Source organism: Larus michahellis, chromosome 2 (assembly GCF_964199755.1).
Source record: "Larus michahellis chromosome 2, bLarMic1.1, whole genome shotgun sequence".
Classification (NCBI taxonomy): Eukaryota; Metazoa; Chordata; class Aves; order Charadriiformes; family Laridae; genus Larus; species Larus michahellis.
The window spans coordinates 23,390,060-23,409,509 of record NC_133897.1 but is presented as its reverse complement, the minus strand read 5'-3'; the positions used below and the strand labels follow the sequence as shown (position 1 = coordinate 23,409,509).

General features: G+C 37.8%; 1 protein-coding gene across 17 annotated transcripts in view; it reads right to left on the bottom strand.

Moving 5' to 3' along the window:
- Nucleotides 1-3,818: 3,818 nt before the first annotated feature.
- Nucleotides 3,819-19,450, bottom strand: part of TRDMT1 (tRNA aspartic acid methyltransferase 1) — a 30,322-nt gene continuing 14,690 nt past the window's right edge. For 11 of the 17 annotated variants that reach the window (XM_074574550.1, XM_074574548.1, XM_074574551.1 and 8 more), the window contains 7 exons: nt 18,229-18,294; nt 16,621-16,690; nt 15,657-15,740; nt 14,788-15,158; nt 10,734-10,791; nt 9,596-9,725; nt 3,819-4,557 (listed from right to left, as the gene is read on the bottom strand). In XM_074574550.1, the coding sequence (XP_074430651.1) occupies nt 4,457-4,557; nt 9,596-9,725; nt 10,734-10,791; nt 14,788-15,158; nt 15,657-15,740; nt 16,621-16,690; nt 18,229-18,294 (880 nt within the window). In that variant the 3' untranslated portion in view covers nt 3,819-4,456. The other 6 variants (XR_012585465.1, XR_012585463.1, XR_012585466.1 and 3 more) reach the window with 5 other exon arrangements.

The window sequence follows — 19,450 nt, the reverse complement described above, 5'->3', positions numbered from 1 at the left end:
TACAATGAATGAGTAATGCCACAAGGTAAGTAAGATCAATATACAGTCAAAATGCCACTCAGAAATATTAATTCTGACTAGAATCCCATTTTAAAGTACGATATTTATAAACAGAATGGGATGTTTCATTTTTTAAATACATACAGGGCAAACATTTGAACTCATCACAACTCTTTATTACTGTCTAGGCATGAGAAAATATATTAGCACTGTCAATGTTCTTTGCTTCCAAATGCCAGGTTGCAATTTAAAAATGTTTGCAGTACAACAGCCCAGTGCATGGACAACAGCACAAGATAAACATGCTCTCAACAAAGCTGGGATTTTGGGACATATTCTTGTGTTTAAAATCAGAGAGGCTGCCCACTGGAGGAGACTTTAGGGTGAGATTTACCCGGTGAAGGGTACCCAACACAACCAGCAGCCATCTGAAATTCCCTCCAACAACCCTCTCTCACTAAAAGTGGTGCATTCCACTCAATTTTAGCCCCTCCAACTCTGCTTCTTGCTTCTTCAGAGCTCTTACCAAAAGATCCCTTGTCCATGCTTCCTCCCACTGTCAAAAGGACCAGGTGGAGGAAAGTCAAAGAGAACAACTCAGTTGTCTTGTCTTTACAGATGTCTGTGTGGTCATCTAAGGCCACATTTTTCTTTTCTTCAACAGCTAAATAAATTCCCCAACCTTTGTAACTAAATAAAGATAAAAATAAGACACGCTCTTCACAATAACATTTAAATTGACATACTATCACTACTCAGTACTTCATTTTCCCTGGTGTCTTGGATATCAGTTATCTATTCAAATAAGTTGTTATTAAACAAGCATAATCTTCCCCTAATGAGGTTGCAATACTAGAATACTCATCTTTGCACAGGCAAAAGGAAAATGGTTACTGGAATTCATTTGGGGCTCTATCCCCAGTATTCTTATACTTTCACATTATTTTTCCTGGGTATTTCTTTTAACTTTTCTACTTCATACACTATTTATATAAGACTGCCCAGAAAAGCCTAGTGTTCTTAACCAACTATTACCTTGTCTCCTCGTCCTTACTAGTATGGCATGTTCTTTAAACACTATGCAGAAAAAAAATACACAGAGCATACATATGGTTTCATATATCTAAGAGGCAAAATATATTAAACTGCTAAGGAAAAGAAATATAATTCAGTATTTATTCACTAAGCCAACAGAGTGTAAAACTTCAGTATGAATAGCAAACAAATAGACAAGAGAAATCAAAGGGTGAACTGAAAATGAATAGTTCATCCTGAGATGTAACAAATATTTGCTAAATTTTCTATTTATTTTAGAAACATGACAACTGCTAAAACAAAATTGTACAGTCATTGAAGCATTGGAACTGTTCAGATTTCTATTGAGATGTCTCTTTAGAAAACAAAATGGGCTTACCCATGACTAAGTTTAAGACATACGATAGTGTTTTCACAGATCAATGTTTTTGCAGCCTGTAACACACAGATTCCTGACAATCCTTACACTCCTCCTATGAGGGTCAGTAAGAGGTGAGACAAAAAAGCCTGCAGGCAGGAGCAGGGAAGGATGCACCTCCACTGTAAAATTCTGAGTGCATGTGTCAAAAATATATTCAAACCCACTGCGTTAAACAAACGGTATTTTAGTAACTTCACAGCTACACAGGTTTCTTCATGAGTGTAACAAATTCCTAGATTAACTCAGATAAAAACAAGCTTATGTAGGTAAGACATTCTGTAAGGCAAGCACAAAGCTTCAAAAATGACTGCATAAATATGACACCACCAAATATGACATCCTTTCCCTCAGTGGAGTTTCTCAAGTTTGAAGGAATGCAACCACATCATCTCACTCAGATAACAAAATGTATTTCAGATGTGCAGAATAAGTGAGCTACAAAACCAGATTCTGGAAAACTCCTTCCATTTCCAGAGCCGTCTTCCAGATTTCACTCATTTACCTTTCAGCTGCTTTTGTAATCACATCTCATTGCTGTGAAAATGCTTAAGCTTAGGTTGCGAAGTGCAGCACTGATGCAGGCCACAAAGCACTTACGATTAGCAGACTGCTCGGAAAAGGAAGCAACGTGATCACCAAGTGAGGTCAAGCAGGTGCAACCCAACAGACGTCAGTAAACGAGTCTATGAATGATAAACTGATGGGATAAGCAGCAGTCACTCAATTTAGCTGCGCTGGTATTACAGGGTTAGCAGGGGCAAAATACAGAAATATGTATTTACAACTCTGAAATCTGTCCTTTCAAACTAGCTCCTTCACAAACAGCTCTAATTAACAAACAGATTTCAGACTTCACAATCACACTCAATTAAAATTCACTGTCAACATGTTACAGGCTGTATTGCTATATTAGTTTTAGATGCAGCTAGATAACTTACAACTTACACTTTAATACTGCTTACTTATAAGTGGCATATAAATCATTAAAACATGTTTTACAGATTAAGGAATTGAAAACTAATTGTTAATAGTAATATTTTGCTAATATTATTATAGTGAGGCAAAATGAACAGAATATTTAGATGGTTTAGCAGAAAGAAATCACAATTTATACATAAAATTGACCTCCTTTGTTTTAATTTCAATATTTGGATCATATTAGACAGCAACAGATCTTCCAATTATCATATTTCTCCCAAGACCACACAGGTACTAGTTATTGATCTGGCTGATAAACATACACAATAACCACTGCGTAAATAGGAAAGTATGGTTCATAACAGTGTCAAAAATACACTTGCTTTTTGTAGTTTAGTAGTATGCACAGCCTAAAGTTAACCTAGTATTTTTTGCCATGACAGTACTGTAAGAGACCAGGTAAAGATAGAGGCCAAGCTCATCCTTCTCTAGAGCCTAGTCCAGAGCTCTTTTAGGAGAATCAATTTCCACTTCTCTTTTATACCTGGAACAGCCCAAGAAACCTAGAAGTACCTGGGGAATAAGACAGGCTGAAGTAGGTCAGCCCAAGCTTTTCCCGGTTTAACAGTCCAGAAGCAGCATGCAATCAAGACTGAAGAAGAAATACACAAGGAGTCAGCATAACTATGGCACAAAATAACAAAGGACTTTTTCAGGACTAGGGCAGATGAGAATAGCTGCAGTATCTCCACAGCAACTCTGTTCTCTATAGTCTCTAGCTTCTCCTGTATTACCAAGCCTAGATGCAATACACCATGATTGTTCCTATGTAATCCTACATGAAAAACAAGCAAACAAACAAGCAAACAAGAAACGGTCTTTTTCAGGATTGGCAGCTTTGACAACTTACTGCTTTGGTGCACAGGAACTATGATCAATCTACAAGATCCTTCAGTTTTGTGACACATCTGCTCCCTAATGGATGCTTACTAAGTATAATCTCTCCTTTTTCTCCCTCAAGCTGCTTTTTCTCTGGATACCAATATAATATTACCTGCAAGGAAAAATAACAACTAGAAAATATGCTTCTTTAGAAGGCTTTCAGTTTTCCCACAATTTTCTCTATTATTTCAGAGATACTAAACTCACAAGACTTGATGATTAAACAAAACATTTGGTCCAGCTCTATGAGATGGTGTAGCTGTGGCACTCTGGATGGCCATATGCAGTGGTTTCATCCCAACACCCACTCCTAACCCTAGTACTACTATCAAGTGGGAAGAAATCTTCAGAAGAAGCGCATATAGTTTTTCTCCAGTTCTTATGCCATAGGAACGTAAAAATGGAGCTTTAGAATTTCTTTTGTCTTATGTGTTGGTCTTGGTAAGGAGCAAGATCTTATCCTGAATAATATAAGTGAGAACAGAAGCATTGCAAGTTAATGTCAGGGTTGTGATAATCTTGAAATATTTTTATTCAACTGCAACTAAACAAATAATTCCAGACAGATACAGTTGGGTTCCAGAAACCTGCAAGTTTTAAGAGAGGATGAGGTAACCATAAACCAAGGATGACACTGTCTCTCCTTAAAAAGCGTATACAAAATACTGAATTTAATAGTTTAATTAGCTATAAAAAAAAAAAAATCAAAATTTCAGGTCATACACTGATATTTACAGATGAAGACATTTTACATGCAGAACTTGGTCTTTGCACTTACTTAAAAGAGCTTTTACATTTATAGCCTTTTTATACTGTACTGAGAAGATAGTTTTAATATAAAATAAACTAGTCTTATCCATTTTCATTGAAGTATATGTAAATGCTGCTCTTTTTCATTTTGCAAACTAAAAAGGACATTAAAATAAAGCAATTAAGTCCCGGAAACTTACATTTAAATAAAATACCTCTACAGTACAAATCCACCATAAAAGCAAGGTATTAAAAATATATATGTTCAGCAGAATATCTGCACAGATATTTTGGTAAGCTATGATTTTTGTTCAGCTGCCATCGGCTTTCTCTTGAAAGATGGAAGTATTTTCTGTCACCAGTCCATACTCATCAGATTCAGGTTCTAAATTATCCAAGTAGAACAGAGATCAACTTTGCCACCACGTGTACGTTGAGGCTGTTTCCCAGAAGACGGTAGCATTGCTTTATTGTTACTTTGTCAGGAAAGCCTAAAACAAAAAACATATAGTGCAACATCGTTAGTCTGGGTTTTAGTCTACTCCTTTTTCAGTGAACAGTTCTTAATGCATTTATCTCAGATTGCAGCATGGTTCACCCCCTCAAAAAAAAAAATCACAAAGTTACAAAAATAATTCCCAACCAGTTCATTGTACTTTTATCAGTCCTTCCATTAGCAGTACTGCCATCTCTAAAGCTTAACAACAAGCCTCAAAACATTGCTCTACTGTAGATCTAATGCCAATCTACCGTCTCTTCATATGGCTCAAAACACCCAGCAGTCTCAAGGAGGGGCAGTAGCACCTAAAGCACTGCACAACTGCTACTCTAGAGAATATCCACAGAGGAAGATGGCCCCAGCAGAAATAAAGTGATGATTCTGCAGAGAGACTAAATCTCATTTCTCAATAAGCTTTATATTGTACTTCACATCTGAGCCCCTCTAACCAGTCGAGGTAAATCAAACAAGTTTTGCAGTGCAGTACACCACCAGTACAGACTAATGTGCAAGGCTTATTCAGTAAGTGATCAAGCAGATGAACGGTTTTCCATGTAATTCAATGCTGACCCTGTCAAATGCCCTCAGAAATACAGACAGCATCTGAAATGTCCTTCACATGGTGAGCGCATGGACTGGCAGAAAGAAGGAAGGCCCAGAAAACTGGCCCAGGTATTGTGAAAGGGTTGTGTTGTGTATTGAATGCACAAATGTGACCAAGCTTCTGAGAATGAAGACGCTGACAACAGCCAGCCGGTCTGCTGTAACTTACTCTACCTGTGCACTAAAGTACATTTGCTTCAATTTGAGTGAAAGACAAACAGCAGGGGTGATTCAACCATTTGGGTCCTTTGCTAAACCATCGAAACTTGATCACATTCAATTACTTGATCATTCCCTAAGAAGAAAACCTAGCTTTGAGTGCAAGTAGCGATATATATGTTCCGAAATTTTCACAGCACTTCAGAAAAATTCTCTTCCAGGGATTGCTCAGGAGAGAACATGGCTGGGCAGTTGCTGAGCCAAGGGTGGAAAGCCAAGGAGGAGGTGTCTGGGAGGAGTTGTTCCATCCTTCTCTGCCAGTTATTAATGCCTCAAATGTAGACTGCTTTGGTAAACACATCTTCTGCCAGCTCCATCCACTCTGCCCAGCCTTCTGGCATGCATATCTGGGCAACCGTTCTTCTCTCTTTGGAACAATCACTTGTGCTCCCACACACTTCCTTAGATGGAGTTTTCACATTAAATCACTGAATAAAGTACAGAATCTATACGTTTTAAAAAGTATATAAAAATAAATACACATTTATGCGTGCACACACATGTGCACATGCACTTATTGCCCAAGAAGCTTACCTGTACCCTGAAAATTTCAAAGGTTCTCCTTCTGCATTTTGGCAACTGAAAGCCTGAATTAATTGTCAGGGCTCACTGTTTCCTTTATTCCAAGCCTCCTCCATCTGCATGTTAAAATTATCTTGCACCTTCTTGGCTCAAGAGTAGCCTACATCAGGACAGATTTAACAACTCATAGTATGCTGGCACTTGCTGCACAGCTCTCACATCATTTAGGTCATGCATGTTATTTGATGACGTCATGGCCTCGGCAACATGCACTACCACATTGTGCTGGCTTTCTACTAGGCTGCCATTTGTTTCCTAATAGCTTACATACATCACTAACAGGAGAAATGGAAAAGGCATCCTGACATCACCCTCATGAAAGCAGGTCGCAGGTGCAAGAATGCTCTGATCACTATTAATGATATTGCTGTGGGACTCACAGCAGCGGCTAAGAAGAATGACTGCAGTATTTCATTGACTTATAGTGCAATTACTATTTATACATTTAGATGTTAAAAGCACAATAAATCTGTTAATGTTAAGAACTAACAATAATTTTAACTCTGGATCTCACATATTAGAAAAGGCCATCAATTTGTTAAAATATAGGACCATTTAGACACAATCATGTTTCTTCTGATAATACTGCAGCTGCAGCTAGCAACAGCATCTGTTACAAAGCTTCCTGACATTCTCTTTATTTCATTTTCAGCGTATAATTTTCTCATTCTTTAGCTTCTTAGACCAACAACATATTTGCAGTGGGTACATCTCCAGACTTTCTGTTGTTGAAAATTTGAGTCCAACTGTTGCTGTCACTACAGAACACAGGAGCAGCGAAATTATAGCACATTTCCCGCTGGAAATACCACACTTCACAATAATGACTTGAAATTTAACATGGGAGAAATGCTGTCAGGGAAACACCCTTTGCTGTAGCCATAAATACAGCAACTTTCAAAAAAACCCCATATCTTGCAAATCCTCAAAAGAAGCTTAGATTATAGTACCTAAATTCACCAGAGATTTCAATCAGCCTAGAGCTGAGTAACACTAAGTACAAAGTGGGAAATGCCTTAGATTAAACAGAAAGGAAAGAAATGTCAGCCTTGTGACTCAGCGCAGTAGGAAAACCTTGTTGTGCCTATGAATCAGGAGTATATGTGAGAGGAAGCCACTGGATGGGAGAGGCTTGTTTCATGTGTTGTGGAAGTTGGAAAAGTGAGGCAGGGAACTGCAAGAACCATAAAGAAGGTCCCATGATTAAGGCAGAAGGGTGCTGCCCTCTGAGACGTGGAATCTGTCCCTGTCCCTCCATCTGCAGTTCCCAGGTGACAGAAGACAAGTTTGCTAAATGAGCGCTGTGTAGATGCTGTCCTGGTTTGAGGTAAAATGGAACCAACTTTCTGTTCAGTAATTTTACTTCTTAGCTAGGCCTCTTCTAACTCTCTGAAACTAACAGCATATTGTGCCAAAAACTGTTCGTTCTCAGAGTGATAAGACCAATATTTACAGTTTGTACCAAGGAATGGTATGCAGAGAGACTCTTGCTTAAACTTATTGCTATAACAACCAAAGTCAGATAATTTCGTTATTTGCCCCACTGGAGGGTCAGAAATGGAAAAGCATAGAGAGGTCCCACCTGCAGGGAGGATCGGACAGGACAGGTGACCCAAAATTGACCAACAGGGGTATTCCATCCCATCTGCCCCATGCTCGGTATAAAAGCTGAGGGATCAAAGGGTCAGCTCTCTTTTCTTCAATGGCTGACGTCCGAGGAGGACCCTGTCCGTTCATCTGCCTTTGATCCTGATCTGTGTGTTCCTGACTCCAGCTCTGGAATCCAGTTCCCACCCGTTGCCGAGTCCAGTCTGGGACTTCCCCCGTGCCTGACGGTGACATCATCCTGGGAGCTTAATACAGTGTGGTATATACTGTATCTATTTTATTATTTCCTTTTTATTTTATTATTAATATTTCATTGAAGTAGTTCAGTTTTTTCTAAACTTATGTATCTCTTTATCTCTCCTCCTCCTCTCTGTCGCCGGCCATTAGCCAATTTGGCCAAAACCACAACAGATGCTGACGACCTGGATGCTGCTCAAATTCAGAAGCCTGACTTGTCTTGAGAATTCAGTTCTGGTTTGTGAAAATACTGAAGCTCACAGCTGTTCCTGAAGATGAGCTCTGAACAGAGAAAGCATGTCACCATTCTAAGCACTATGAAATAGTAAAGGTCAGGTTTCGCAAACTTATCACCCTAAATTAATGGGGTCTGCCAAACATAAATTTCTCCATTGTCTCGGTTCTCCCTCTGTAAAATACAAGCAGTATTAACCCTACTACACCTCTTGGTGATGTTGCAAAGACTGATTTAGCATTTGGAAAACACAAGCTGTACTTAAAAATTAAAAAAAAAAAAGAGAAAACGGGCAATTCTGTGCTCAAAAGGGAGCTTGAACAGCATGATAAACTCATACAAGCCAAATCCAGCCATGTTAAGCTTAAGTTTCTTTACATCAGCCTATATCAGCCTACCTTTCTGTGCTAAGAAAAAAGCTGTCTACAAAACACCCCCAAATCTTTTAAAGGAGAGAGGCTATGACAGAATCCTGCATGTTGTCATGTTAACTCATTGAAGCACAGTGCTGCAAACACTCTTAAACAAGTAAGCTTAGTGATGGCAACTCTAACATTTGACTTTTCAACCTCGATAATGTTCCTTGAATGTAGTAATTTTGAATATAACTGTAAGCAATAAATAAGAAAGCAACCAAAACTGCAAAAGAAAGAAATACATAAGTTATTAGCACTCCTCAGAACTCTAAGTCACTGAGGAAGTCGAAGAAAAATACAACAAATTACTCAAGATCAGTGGCATCTTCTACGGATGCTCGTGTTGCTGAGAGACAGTACATAGATACGACGTGACGGCAGCAGGCGAAGCTCCTTAGCAGGCAGTAACAGCTACACTTTCCTGCCTGCCTTTCTCTAGAAGGGGAACTCTGGTGAATGTTTCAGGCTTAGTTCTGGTTGACCTTTGTCCAATGTACTGGTATTGCTGAGTCTTGTTCCTTGACTCCCTCTCCTCCACAAAAACAGTCAGAAAATGAAGTAACTGACCAAGGGCTAGGACTGCCTCTTCTAGAAAACAGAGATGACTTAAAAGATCATTAACTGAAGAGTTTGGTTACTCCTGAACAAAGAAGTATCTGTATCTTCTAAAATTCCCTTTCTGTCAGCAGCTGCAAATGTGTGGAAGGGAGAAAGCAAGCAGCTCAAGCACTGAGAACCGCTAACAGACCTCCTAAACTGGCAAGATACGTTGCCTTACCACAGTTGTGAGTAATGTTGGCTGCTGATTAAATAGTTTCAACTTTAAACAAAGGTATTCCTTCTTTGCCATTCAATAAGAGAGCATTTTTCATGCCAAAACTTTTTTCTTAGTTTATGAAGATAAACCTAACCACAGAAGCTGGCTCTTATAAAATATAAAAAGCTAGTGGAAACTCAGAAATTCAGAGTTAGTTAAATAACCAGAATCAATCATAAGAATTGAGTGGTCCAAAAAGAAAAAAAACAAAACAAAACAACCAAAATAAAACCCGTGGATTTAGTCCCCAGTAAAAAGGCTACATTGGCATTTTTGATGAATGATGTAGAAATGTGTACTATGCAGCACATACCAAATTCCAGAGGGAATCCATGAAGATTTGCTATTTCTCTTGGGGTAAAATACCTCAGTTTTAGTGTTGACAATTTCATAAGCTTCTCTTCTTCTGGTAACTCCTCAATGTGTTTAAACACTGATTCAAGCTATGAAGAATATCCAAAACAAAAGATATCACTGATGCAGGCCAAATAAGTAAAATTTAACACTCATATCTTAACAGAATATTTCTTTGATTATCACAGTGCCAAAGACAACAACGTGTTTTACCTGAAAGTATGACTGGTGTTGTATTTTTGCAGCCAATATCTCAACACATGGACTTGCAAGAAAGAAATCAATGTTGCCATGAGGACATTCATCATTTCTTCCTCCAGTTACAAGCTATACCAATACTTAATTAGGCAATCAAAGAACTATAAACATTTGTTAATAATAGGATAGTGACTTAATATAACTCCATAGCAGACCATGCACACAAATTAAGCTGTATGGATGCAGCTGTTTTAATACATCCGCTTTGAGATTATCCTGAATTCCAAAGCTGCATTCTTCTTATGCTTAGAAATGCCATATAATATTAGCGAACAGCACAGAAGTGCACGAGGAGGTGCTTGTGTACAAAACAGGCTTTGTGAAAAGTATCTTTGAATGATCATTCACCGATACATTTATTTTTACATTCCCCAGTGCCAAAATACCACTTTGTGATGAACTTAATATTAAGAGTAGAACTTTTCAAAATACTGTGTCTTCCCAGACAAATAATACTTTTGAAATTCAAACATGTTAAACATTTGACAATATTTACTGGATCATCTGTGCACAAAAAATGGCCCTAGATTTGCAACACTGTACTGTAGTTTATCAATAGAATTAATCATTTTTAATGTTTTCACATATCCCTCTAAAACCTCTGCATGACACTACAGATAATAAAATAATAGCAACTCCACTGAGAGGGGAACACATATAATTTTGATTAAAATAAACTCTTGTTTAGGAATGCACAGTAAATTGATTGGAAACTCAGTTGCCATAAAATGTAGTTTTAATTTTTTTTTGTTACAATATTCAGAATAACAAAGCAGAAGACCAAAAAAATACAAGTTTTGAAAGAAATGGTTCTGACATGATAGTCTACACATTTTTACCTGTACATCTACTGCTGTCTGCAGAACTGAGCCTGTGCCCTCTACATAGTGTCCATACCTTAACAAAAAAATAACAATCTTAAATTAGTATTTCATCAGACTTCACAGTACTGACAATTGCAAAGATTCAAGGAGGTTAATTAAAGTTCCTTTGCTTTGATTAACAAATAGCGTCCTGGATAGATAAAGCAAAAGGCCTTGTCATTAACAATGCTAACCTTTGGAGCGCAGTAGCCTCTGAACATGTTCTCTAGGGATGAGTTTGTAATCAATGCACTAGGGTTCACCCACACTAGTGCCTTATAAGGCAACTATACAAGGCCAAGGAATTCAAGCATAACATCATCAGAAAGGGACATCTACATTGCACAAACCAATTTTACATTAAGGCAAAATGTGTTAAAGGACAAATGGTCCCAGAGGACCTAGCTCTCCGTATTCAAAGGAGAACCATTAGCGTGAGCCTCCAGCAATCCATTAGGAACAAAGTGGTTCAGTTATATTTAACTTTCGGTTGCTTGTGGATTTTCCACAAAGGGAAGGGATGGGGGATGGCCAGACATCTATGCAGAGCAGTAGAAGAAAGAAAGAAAAAAATTAAATCCAACTAAAGAGTAAGCAAACTTACATTCTAAAACCATATGATAGTTTTTTTGGATGTTTTGTGGTTGATTGCATAACAACATGTTTACCCTGTAGTCTCTTCCAGGATATCATTTAAATATAATTATGGGCTTTCGGAAACATGCTCTGCTGATTCAACTACGACAGCTTTTGAACATCCTGTACAGAAAGAGACTGAGTCAAGTCAAGAGATGGATTTTGCATAGCTGAAGAACTTCGGAAGATTCCCTGCATTAGAGGGATCTGGTTTGCAACCATTAAAAGACACTATTCTCTAGTTTTATCCATGCATCTGTAAAGTCAGTTATAAAAGTCTTTTGCTCCACTTGGGGCCCATTCTAAAGCAAGGCACTGGAACAATTTTTGTTTCAAGCCTTTCTAATTCCACAATGAATAAAGGAATGGTCTCCCTTCAGCACAGATACAATGACCTAGAATGGCTCAATCTTGAGAATTTCTTCTTTAGTTGTAAAAGCTTACGAGTAATTCTGCCAGTATCAGTGAGGGCAGCACTCATTTTAAAATAAAGTGCTTGCAAATCTTCCTTAGGATCAGAACAAAAGGCCCTAAACAGTGATACAGATTAAAAACACATGGAATCAAACTGTGTTGTAAATACATCACCTTTAACTGATTAGTTGCATTCTGAAAATGCAACAAGTTTAACAATGTAACACACTTAGCACTGCAAAATCCTGATGATCATCTTATATAGCATTGGATCATATTTCAGATGAATATATCTGAGCCAAAATAAATAAACGAGGATAAATTTCAAAGTGGCATTTTAGAGGTTTATTGAGAGAAAAGAATCTTTTAATAAGATCCACATTATATAAAACACTTCAGTCTAAATAATTGGCACTAGAGTACAGAACTCCTCACAAAAAGAAAAATCCAACTGGTGTAAAAGTGGTTTGGGGGCTGCGGGGTGCCTGTTGGTTTTTTAACACAAACGTGGGCAGACAGCCAACGTTAGCTGGATTGCTATCATTATTCTAGTTGCTGACTACAGAAAAATTAACATCCCTACCTTAGACTCAGAACATAATTAAAGATGGGAATTTTTGCCACAGTAAAAGTGATGCATTGATTTTCTGACATTTCATTACCAGTTATAATGAAAGAAGGTCGCTTAAGAAATTACATCTTCCATTTTCATCTGACTCAAGATTTTTTTTTCCCTCTTCTCTTTATTTCTGTAAGCTTTCAAAAAAACCTTTTAATTTCATACACATAATACATTATTTCTGGATATATTGTGTCCTATATTATGACTAACAAAAAGGCAGTTTCCACAATACTAGAGAGAGTTTCTGTAACTAATATTACAGTATTTTAAAAGACATTGCTTCTCTTGTCAATAGCATAGCAAGAATTTACAAGTCCAGAATGATTATATCTAAAGAAGTAGTTTTCATTTGCTCTGTCCTTTAAAAGGGACAATTTCCTCTTCCAAATTCAGTCACCACAAACATACTCCTAAGAGAAACCATGGCATCTGTAGTCTCAAGGAACTCTGCAATCATTTTCCAATTGCCTAGGAGTCTAAGGTCGGAAGGGAACACAGGATCATCTGCTTGATCTCTCATGCATCACAGGCCATTACCTTTTGCCCTATACTCTACCAAAGCCTTTCAGATGACATACTGGTATGACAAAGGCAGAAAGGCAAAAAACATGGCTGAAATATCAGTGTTTGTGGTCCCTGAATTAGCAAGGACTGGAGAAGGCATACCTGGATTATCCTCATCACACAAACCTGGAAATATCTGAAGACCAATCAGAACTGAGGGAAATTTTTCTTCCAGTCTCAAAGCTGATGATCAGTATGACTTGTAAGACAGACACCAGGTAGGCATCTCAGCAGTGAGATTCTCTGCACTACTTGGAGTGCTGTTCTGCTCCATTCAGGGTCCTCTTTCCTAAATCTCATGCTTTGGAGAAACATAAAACTAGAACTCCTAGAACACATGCAGCAGCAACTTATTCTTGGCTTCAGAAAAGTGACCTGGATGAAGCCTGACATGTAATTAGAATCCTTCTCTTAATGCAGAGCTGTAAATGATACGACCCCATAGAGAACCATGTTGGAAACCTTCCTTCCCAAAGGCTCTTAAAAATGGGAACAAAGACAGTAAATTAGATCCCTACATTTTGAGCCAAGAAAAACTACCACAGCTATCTGGCCTGGCTCCTTCCACATCAGCAGAAGGGCAACAGTCACGTTCCATGTCAGATTTCCCACCACTATACATAAAGACTTCATATTAACTGCTCAGGAGCCTCCTTCAGTGTGATTTTGATAAACATGACCACAAACTACCATGATGTATTCTAGTGAAACCACAAGTGGCCAATTTGTTTTTGATGACACCTAAGGCATATGTGAAATACATACAGGATCATTCCGGCCTAAGGTTTTTTATTTGACTATTCTAGTTAGGAAACAGATCCCACGAGGTGCCGACTCCCCCACAACTCAAAAGAGTGAGGGCATGAAAGGTGTCTGGCAATGAGAGCTGGGAGAAAGGCTTTCCTGTTGCACAAATTTTGAACTTCTGAAATGCTTTCTCTCTCAGCTTTTTTATTGTCAGAAAATTGAAATCATTAAATCTGCAGCAACTCTGTCAACCTGGCTGTCTAATTTCTACTAATTGGAAAAAAAAGTTGTAATTAGCTTTAACTCATCAACTAAGACATTTTGTTGATACATTCTGAGAATTTAAAAAAAAATATATAATTTGAAAAATTCACTGATATTAACATTTCCCACAAACTTCCAGGCTCCAGCTGTCATTTTCCAACACAAATGCATTCAGTGAAAAAGCTCTTGACTGGTTTTCTGTGGGGTTTCAGAACACTCAACTACCTCCGGCAGTCAAACTTGAAATTGCAAAGTACAAATCAGAAAACTACCAGACAGAAAAGCACTGATGTCCTGCTCCATCAAATACAATTTGAAATGCAGCAACTTAACTGGTTTTATGACATATGGTCAATCCACAGCTATTCTGACCTACACAGCCGAAAAATCCAAGAAATCGATAGAATGTACAGTGGAGACAGTTTTAATGAGGAATGGATCTCTCATGCATGACACTTCATTGAGCAACATAAAAAAAGTCATTAGTGAGTCAGTACTATACCATTCTACTGGAACCATATTTCCGCAGGGGTAATTAAGCTTCTGTGAAGGTCAACAACAAATGGCTCTGTCTTTTGTGAATGCCTTTTTGGAGTGGGCACATGATGTTCTGCCAGACAGATTCTCATGCTGGCATTCCACTGGACCAGGAAGCATACTATATAAGAAGGATTTTTTCAGAAGCCTGTTTTTTTTTTTGATGAAATGTCTCTCCTTGTTTTTACAGTACACAAGCAAAAACACAGTTAACATTTCAAAAGATGATTCAGCAAGACAGCTTACCCTTTTGTAAAGCATGTGGATCTGCGGCAGGTGGGTTTAACAATGTCCAGCAAGAAAGCATAGCGCAGTAAGGACTTCGGTGGTAAGAAATACTGACTCATTTCTTCATTTTCCTCTTCCAAGAAATCTTTTAGCATTTGAATAGAGGAATCATTGTCCTGACCGTGTTTTCTTTCAATTTCTTCTACTGTTTCAAGCTTAAAAAGAAAGGACCCTTTCGGTAAACTCTTCTTGCTGCTGCAATCAGGACCGATGTTTGGATCCAGATTCTTCTCTTCAGAAGACGAGAAAGAAATAGCTTCACCCACTTTGTCAGCAACTTTGTCCTTGAATAAGTCTTCTGGATCCTGATCTGGGAATCTTGTCAAAATCTAGGAACAAATGGTGAGAATAATATTAAAGAACTGCATTTGACGAACAACTTGAGAGCAGTCTCTGCAGTGAATAAGAATTCCTTCAGAGATGCTCAAAATAAAGCAAAAAACCATTCAATGTTATTTTCATGAAGATTTCAAAAACTGTTAGCATCAAGATTTGCTGACCTACCAGCAATGATGTCAGGAACAACCATAAATAATTGCCTCTGCAAAAAGACCTTTCCAAGGGTGTGAAAAAAGCAGCAGAATACATTGTTTTCTAGCCCACTATCAGGCACTGACCCCCAACTGTTTAAAGCCACCTAAGCCACTGGCATGCATTTCACTCCTTAGAAAACTCAGTATCCAGACTGAAAGAGAGAGACAGAATTTAACTTTTTTGTTGATATCACTTACCCCTCTCTTCATTCATCAACACACACCACTAAAGTGAAAATTTAATAATCAATCTTCATGAAACAAAGCAAATTCAAATAACACTAACGGACTCACCTGACCAGGAGTTTGAAAGGAAAATGGCTCTTGGTGAAGCTTTGCAATTAGAAAGTATCGCAGTCTAGAATTGGGAATGCCAAGCTGTAAGCAAAATCCACAAGCCTTTAGTCCACGTGATAAAGAGAGAAAAAGTGGTCTATAGCGTCATACAAGTTACCTACCATTATATACACTAATAGAACTATGCTACACAAATATATATCCTGAACAGTTATAACTTCCATGCCTAGGTATTTTCAAGGAAACAAGCGGGCAATTATTCTTTGTACCTCATTGGTTTTATTTTCTCTGTAAACGAACAGGAATGTAAACACATTTTTATGCAAGGTAAGAAGAAAAATGGCATGCATCATGATTTCTTGTTACAGGTGCCATCTGTTTTCTTTTAAAAAAGCAAAAAGGCATCTCCTTGCCTTTTTGAACACGGAATTACAAGACATCTAACAATGAAACAAATGCACCTCAACTGGTTTTCAAGCTACCCTCTATCAGCTTCTCTCAGATATATACAGTACTTCACTGATTCCATTTAGTCTTGTACAATCTGAAATCTCTTTCAACTCTGTTTTCAGTTGCCAGGGAAACATGCAAACAAAGCCCCTCCTCCCACAAATGAGAGTCATATTTTCTGTGCTGGGAAATTCACAGGCATCAGCATTTCTGAAGCAATGAGGCTCCTGCAGGGAAAACCACCTTCCTGGTCATGGTGTAAATTCCTGCCTTCTTGAAAAATATCAAATGGTAGCAAAGTAATATGGGACTAGGATCTGAACAATAACAGCAGTATGATTATGCCAGTACACTGATGAGGAATCAGAAGTCATGCCAGATGGCTTTCTCATTCAGAAGTGTATGCTGTGGGCATCACTTTCTTTTCTAATACAAAAGATCATTTTCGAATGTTCTTGGGCTCAATGCAGTTTGAACAGTTAAATAATATTAGAGTAATTTTAGTACTCACACAGGTTGGAGACAAGAGAAATTCTTGATATTTAAATCCACATGTTTCTAGTGTTCGCAGAAGTTCATTTCTGACAGGGAAAAGAATCAAAAAGCAATTACCCCCTTCAAACAACCTTTAGGCCTTCTTTTATCCTAAATAAAAACACATTAAATGCACCACCTTAGGTACCAAGACATTCAGCACATTCAGTGAAAGAATTGTACAGAGAATTATAGATATGAAGTCATCCACTTCTGAACTTGAGGAGACAACATACAAAGTTCAGTGTTACCGTAGCCAAAAATGACTATTACACATTCACAGGTATCTCACACCTACTTCGGTGCAAACACTCCTTCAAAAAATACCCCATCTCTAGGAGAGTACTTATATTGTGTCGACAAGGAAAATAATCAGAGGGCAAGACATTCTCTTTATTGTGAATTATAAAACAGGAGATTAAAACCACTACAAATAGCTCACTACTTACCTCTGTTTACATACATGGCATCAGCTAAACCTAAAAAAAAAAAGCCAACTCAAGGGATGACAAAAATCGGTGGCTTTGATAATAACAGTGAAGTAGGACTATACCTTATAAACAATGCAAAATCACCAAAATGGAAATTTTCTTAAAAGGACTTGTCTTTTCTATTCTATGCAGACTGCACAAGGCTGGAACTATACAAAAAGCACGAGCTGTGACCTATACCTGGCACTGTATGTGACACTGCACTCCAAGCATCATAAGAGAAAGCAAGTATCTGACCGGTGTGTTTTCTGAACTATAACTTGTTCCAAACACTGGCCCGCAAGGTATAGCCTAGGGAATCACAGGGTCTACAGCAGCAGCCTGCACCTCCAACAAAGCGTCCAAGTGTTCACAGAGGACTGCTGCACACCTAAACCAGTGAGAGAGCTGAACATGTCTCCCAGCTGCCTGCCATACTCATTAAGGAGCATGATATGCAGGGTGGCTGCTCTCTTGGTGCTTTAAGGAACGCTATGGAAAGATCCTACTTTATTCCAGCAAGAAACGAGAAGGAAGACCACAACCTCCTGTCTCCTGCTTTGCCCACAAGAGACAAGAACATTCCTGCTGTCATTAGGTAATCTTATTGACAGCTCTCCTCTTCCACATTTCAGACACAGAACATATACAGTCTTCATAATGTATCTCTGGACCATTTGATGGCAATCGTGAATCAGCAATAATCTACTATCAACACAGGTACTGAAGAAAGCCCCCCTACTGTATATCTTAACACAAGATTCCATGAGCTTCTGACATGGATAAAAACCCCAAACCTCTGAATACTATACATATTGTTATTTTTCTTTGAAATTTAATATTGACCCTTTCATAAGGACACATGATCATCAAATAAAATATCAATGGAGTCAACTATTATAACGTATTTTATCTGCTTAGAGAAATAGCAAGTTCCTTTCGCAACCTAAGATTTTCACTCCTAAATTCAAACAACATTTTTAACCCATAGCTGCCAGCTGTCTCATCTCACTCTATTTTGCTAACTTAAATTCAAGGAAATAAAAATCCTGCCTTCCCCTTCTACAGAAAGTGTCCTTTATTAAAAACGAAAACCTGCATAAATTAGACTTTACCTCGCAGAAGAGGATTCAAATCCTTTAACATTTTCTAAAAGTAGGTATTTTGGAAGCTTCTGGAGTCTACAAGGAAGAAAAAAAAAAAGATCAACAAATCGGAGTAACAAGACGTAAACTACATTATATTCATCCACAGATTTGTTTAGCTACAAGAGAGATCACAGTATTTCCACATTATGTTACCTGTTTAAGTTTAGCATCTTTAAAAAAAACTTTCAAGGTTGCCTAGACCAAATCATTCCCATCTGAATTAAAAAAGTGGACTGCTTGTAATTATAAAAAACAACAAAACCCACTTATGTTCAGATGGACTGCTGTAACCTCCTGTACCCCATGCATGTACTTCTGAAAATGCTTACTGATGTTCATTTCCTAAAGCATAATATTATAATTCAACAGATTGAGTTTGTAAAAGGAAAGATAACTGTCAGGGGAAAAAAGATCACTATTTAGCCATAGAACAGAAAACTTTTGTTTTAAAGTGCTTAAACCCGAAATCAATGTCAAAATGTCACATCAACTTTAGTGATAACACATCAGAACCAGTATTCATCTAACCGCTTTAAGAAATACAACACGTTTAGAGCTCAAACTGTATATATTCTCAATTTTCTATATTTAACTTTTTCATTTTGGGGGGTGGGGGGGGGTGCCTGAGGTTTAGCAAGATCAGTGCAGAGGTCTGGAAATAGGTTCATCCCAAAAATAGCATATTAAATCTCTGGAGAAATGAACATGCCCAAACTGTGCCAGGGATCATTTTAACAATTTAGAAGCATAGATGATTCAGATTCAAGTCTCTGGGAACATTCCCTGGCACTGATTAATTCTCTAGTAAGGGTAATGTAGACATAATATGTCTGTCACACATTGGGATCTCAGAACAACATATAGAAACAGGATACGGACAGCAGAGAGCACTTCCATGCTTATTTAAGTCAGGAAGTGACTTTGGACTTCCACCACTACAAATCACAGCAGAATTTGTTTTGGCATGTTCTTAACTACCATCAATTAAAGACATTCACATGAAGAATTAAAGACCTAAAGCGTTTCACAAGAAATTGGAAAGTGTACAAGTTAATAAAAATTTTAAAAATTTAAAATTTAAAAATACTAAAAATAATAGTGAAAAAAATAATTCCAAACAGAAAAAAAGCAGCAGCCAAATTCTCTGCAGAGGAACGGAGAATATATCTGTTGGTACATTCACCCACAT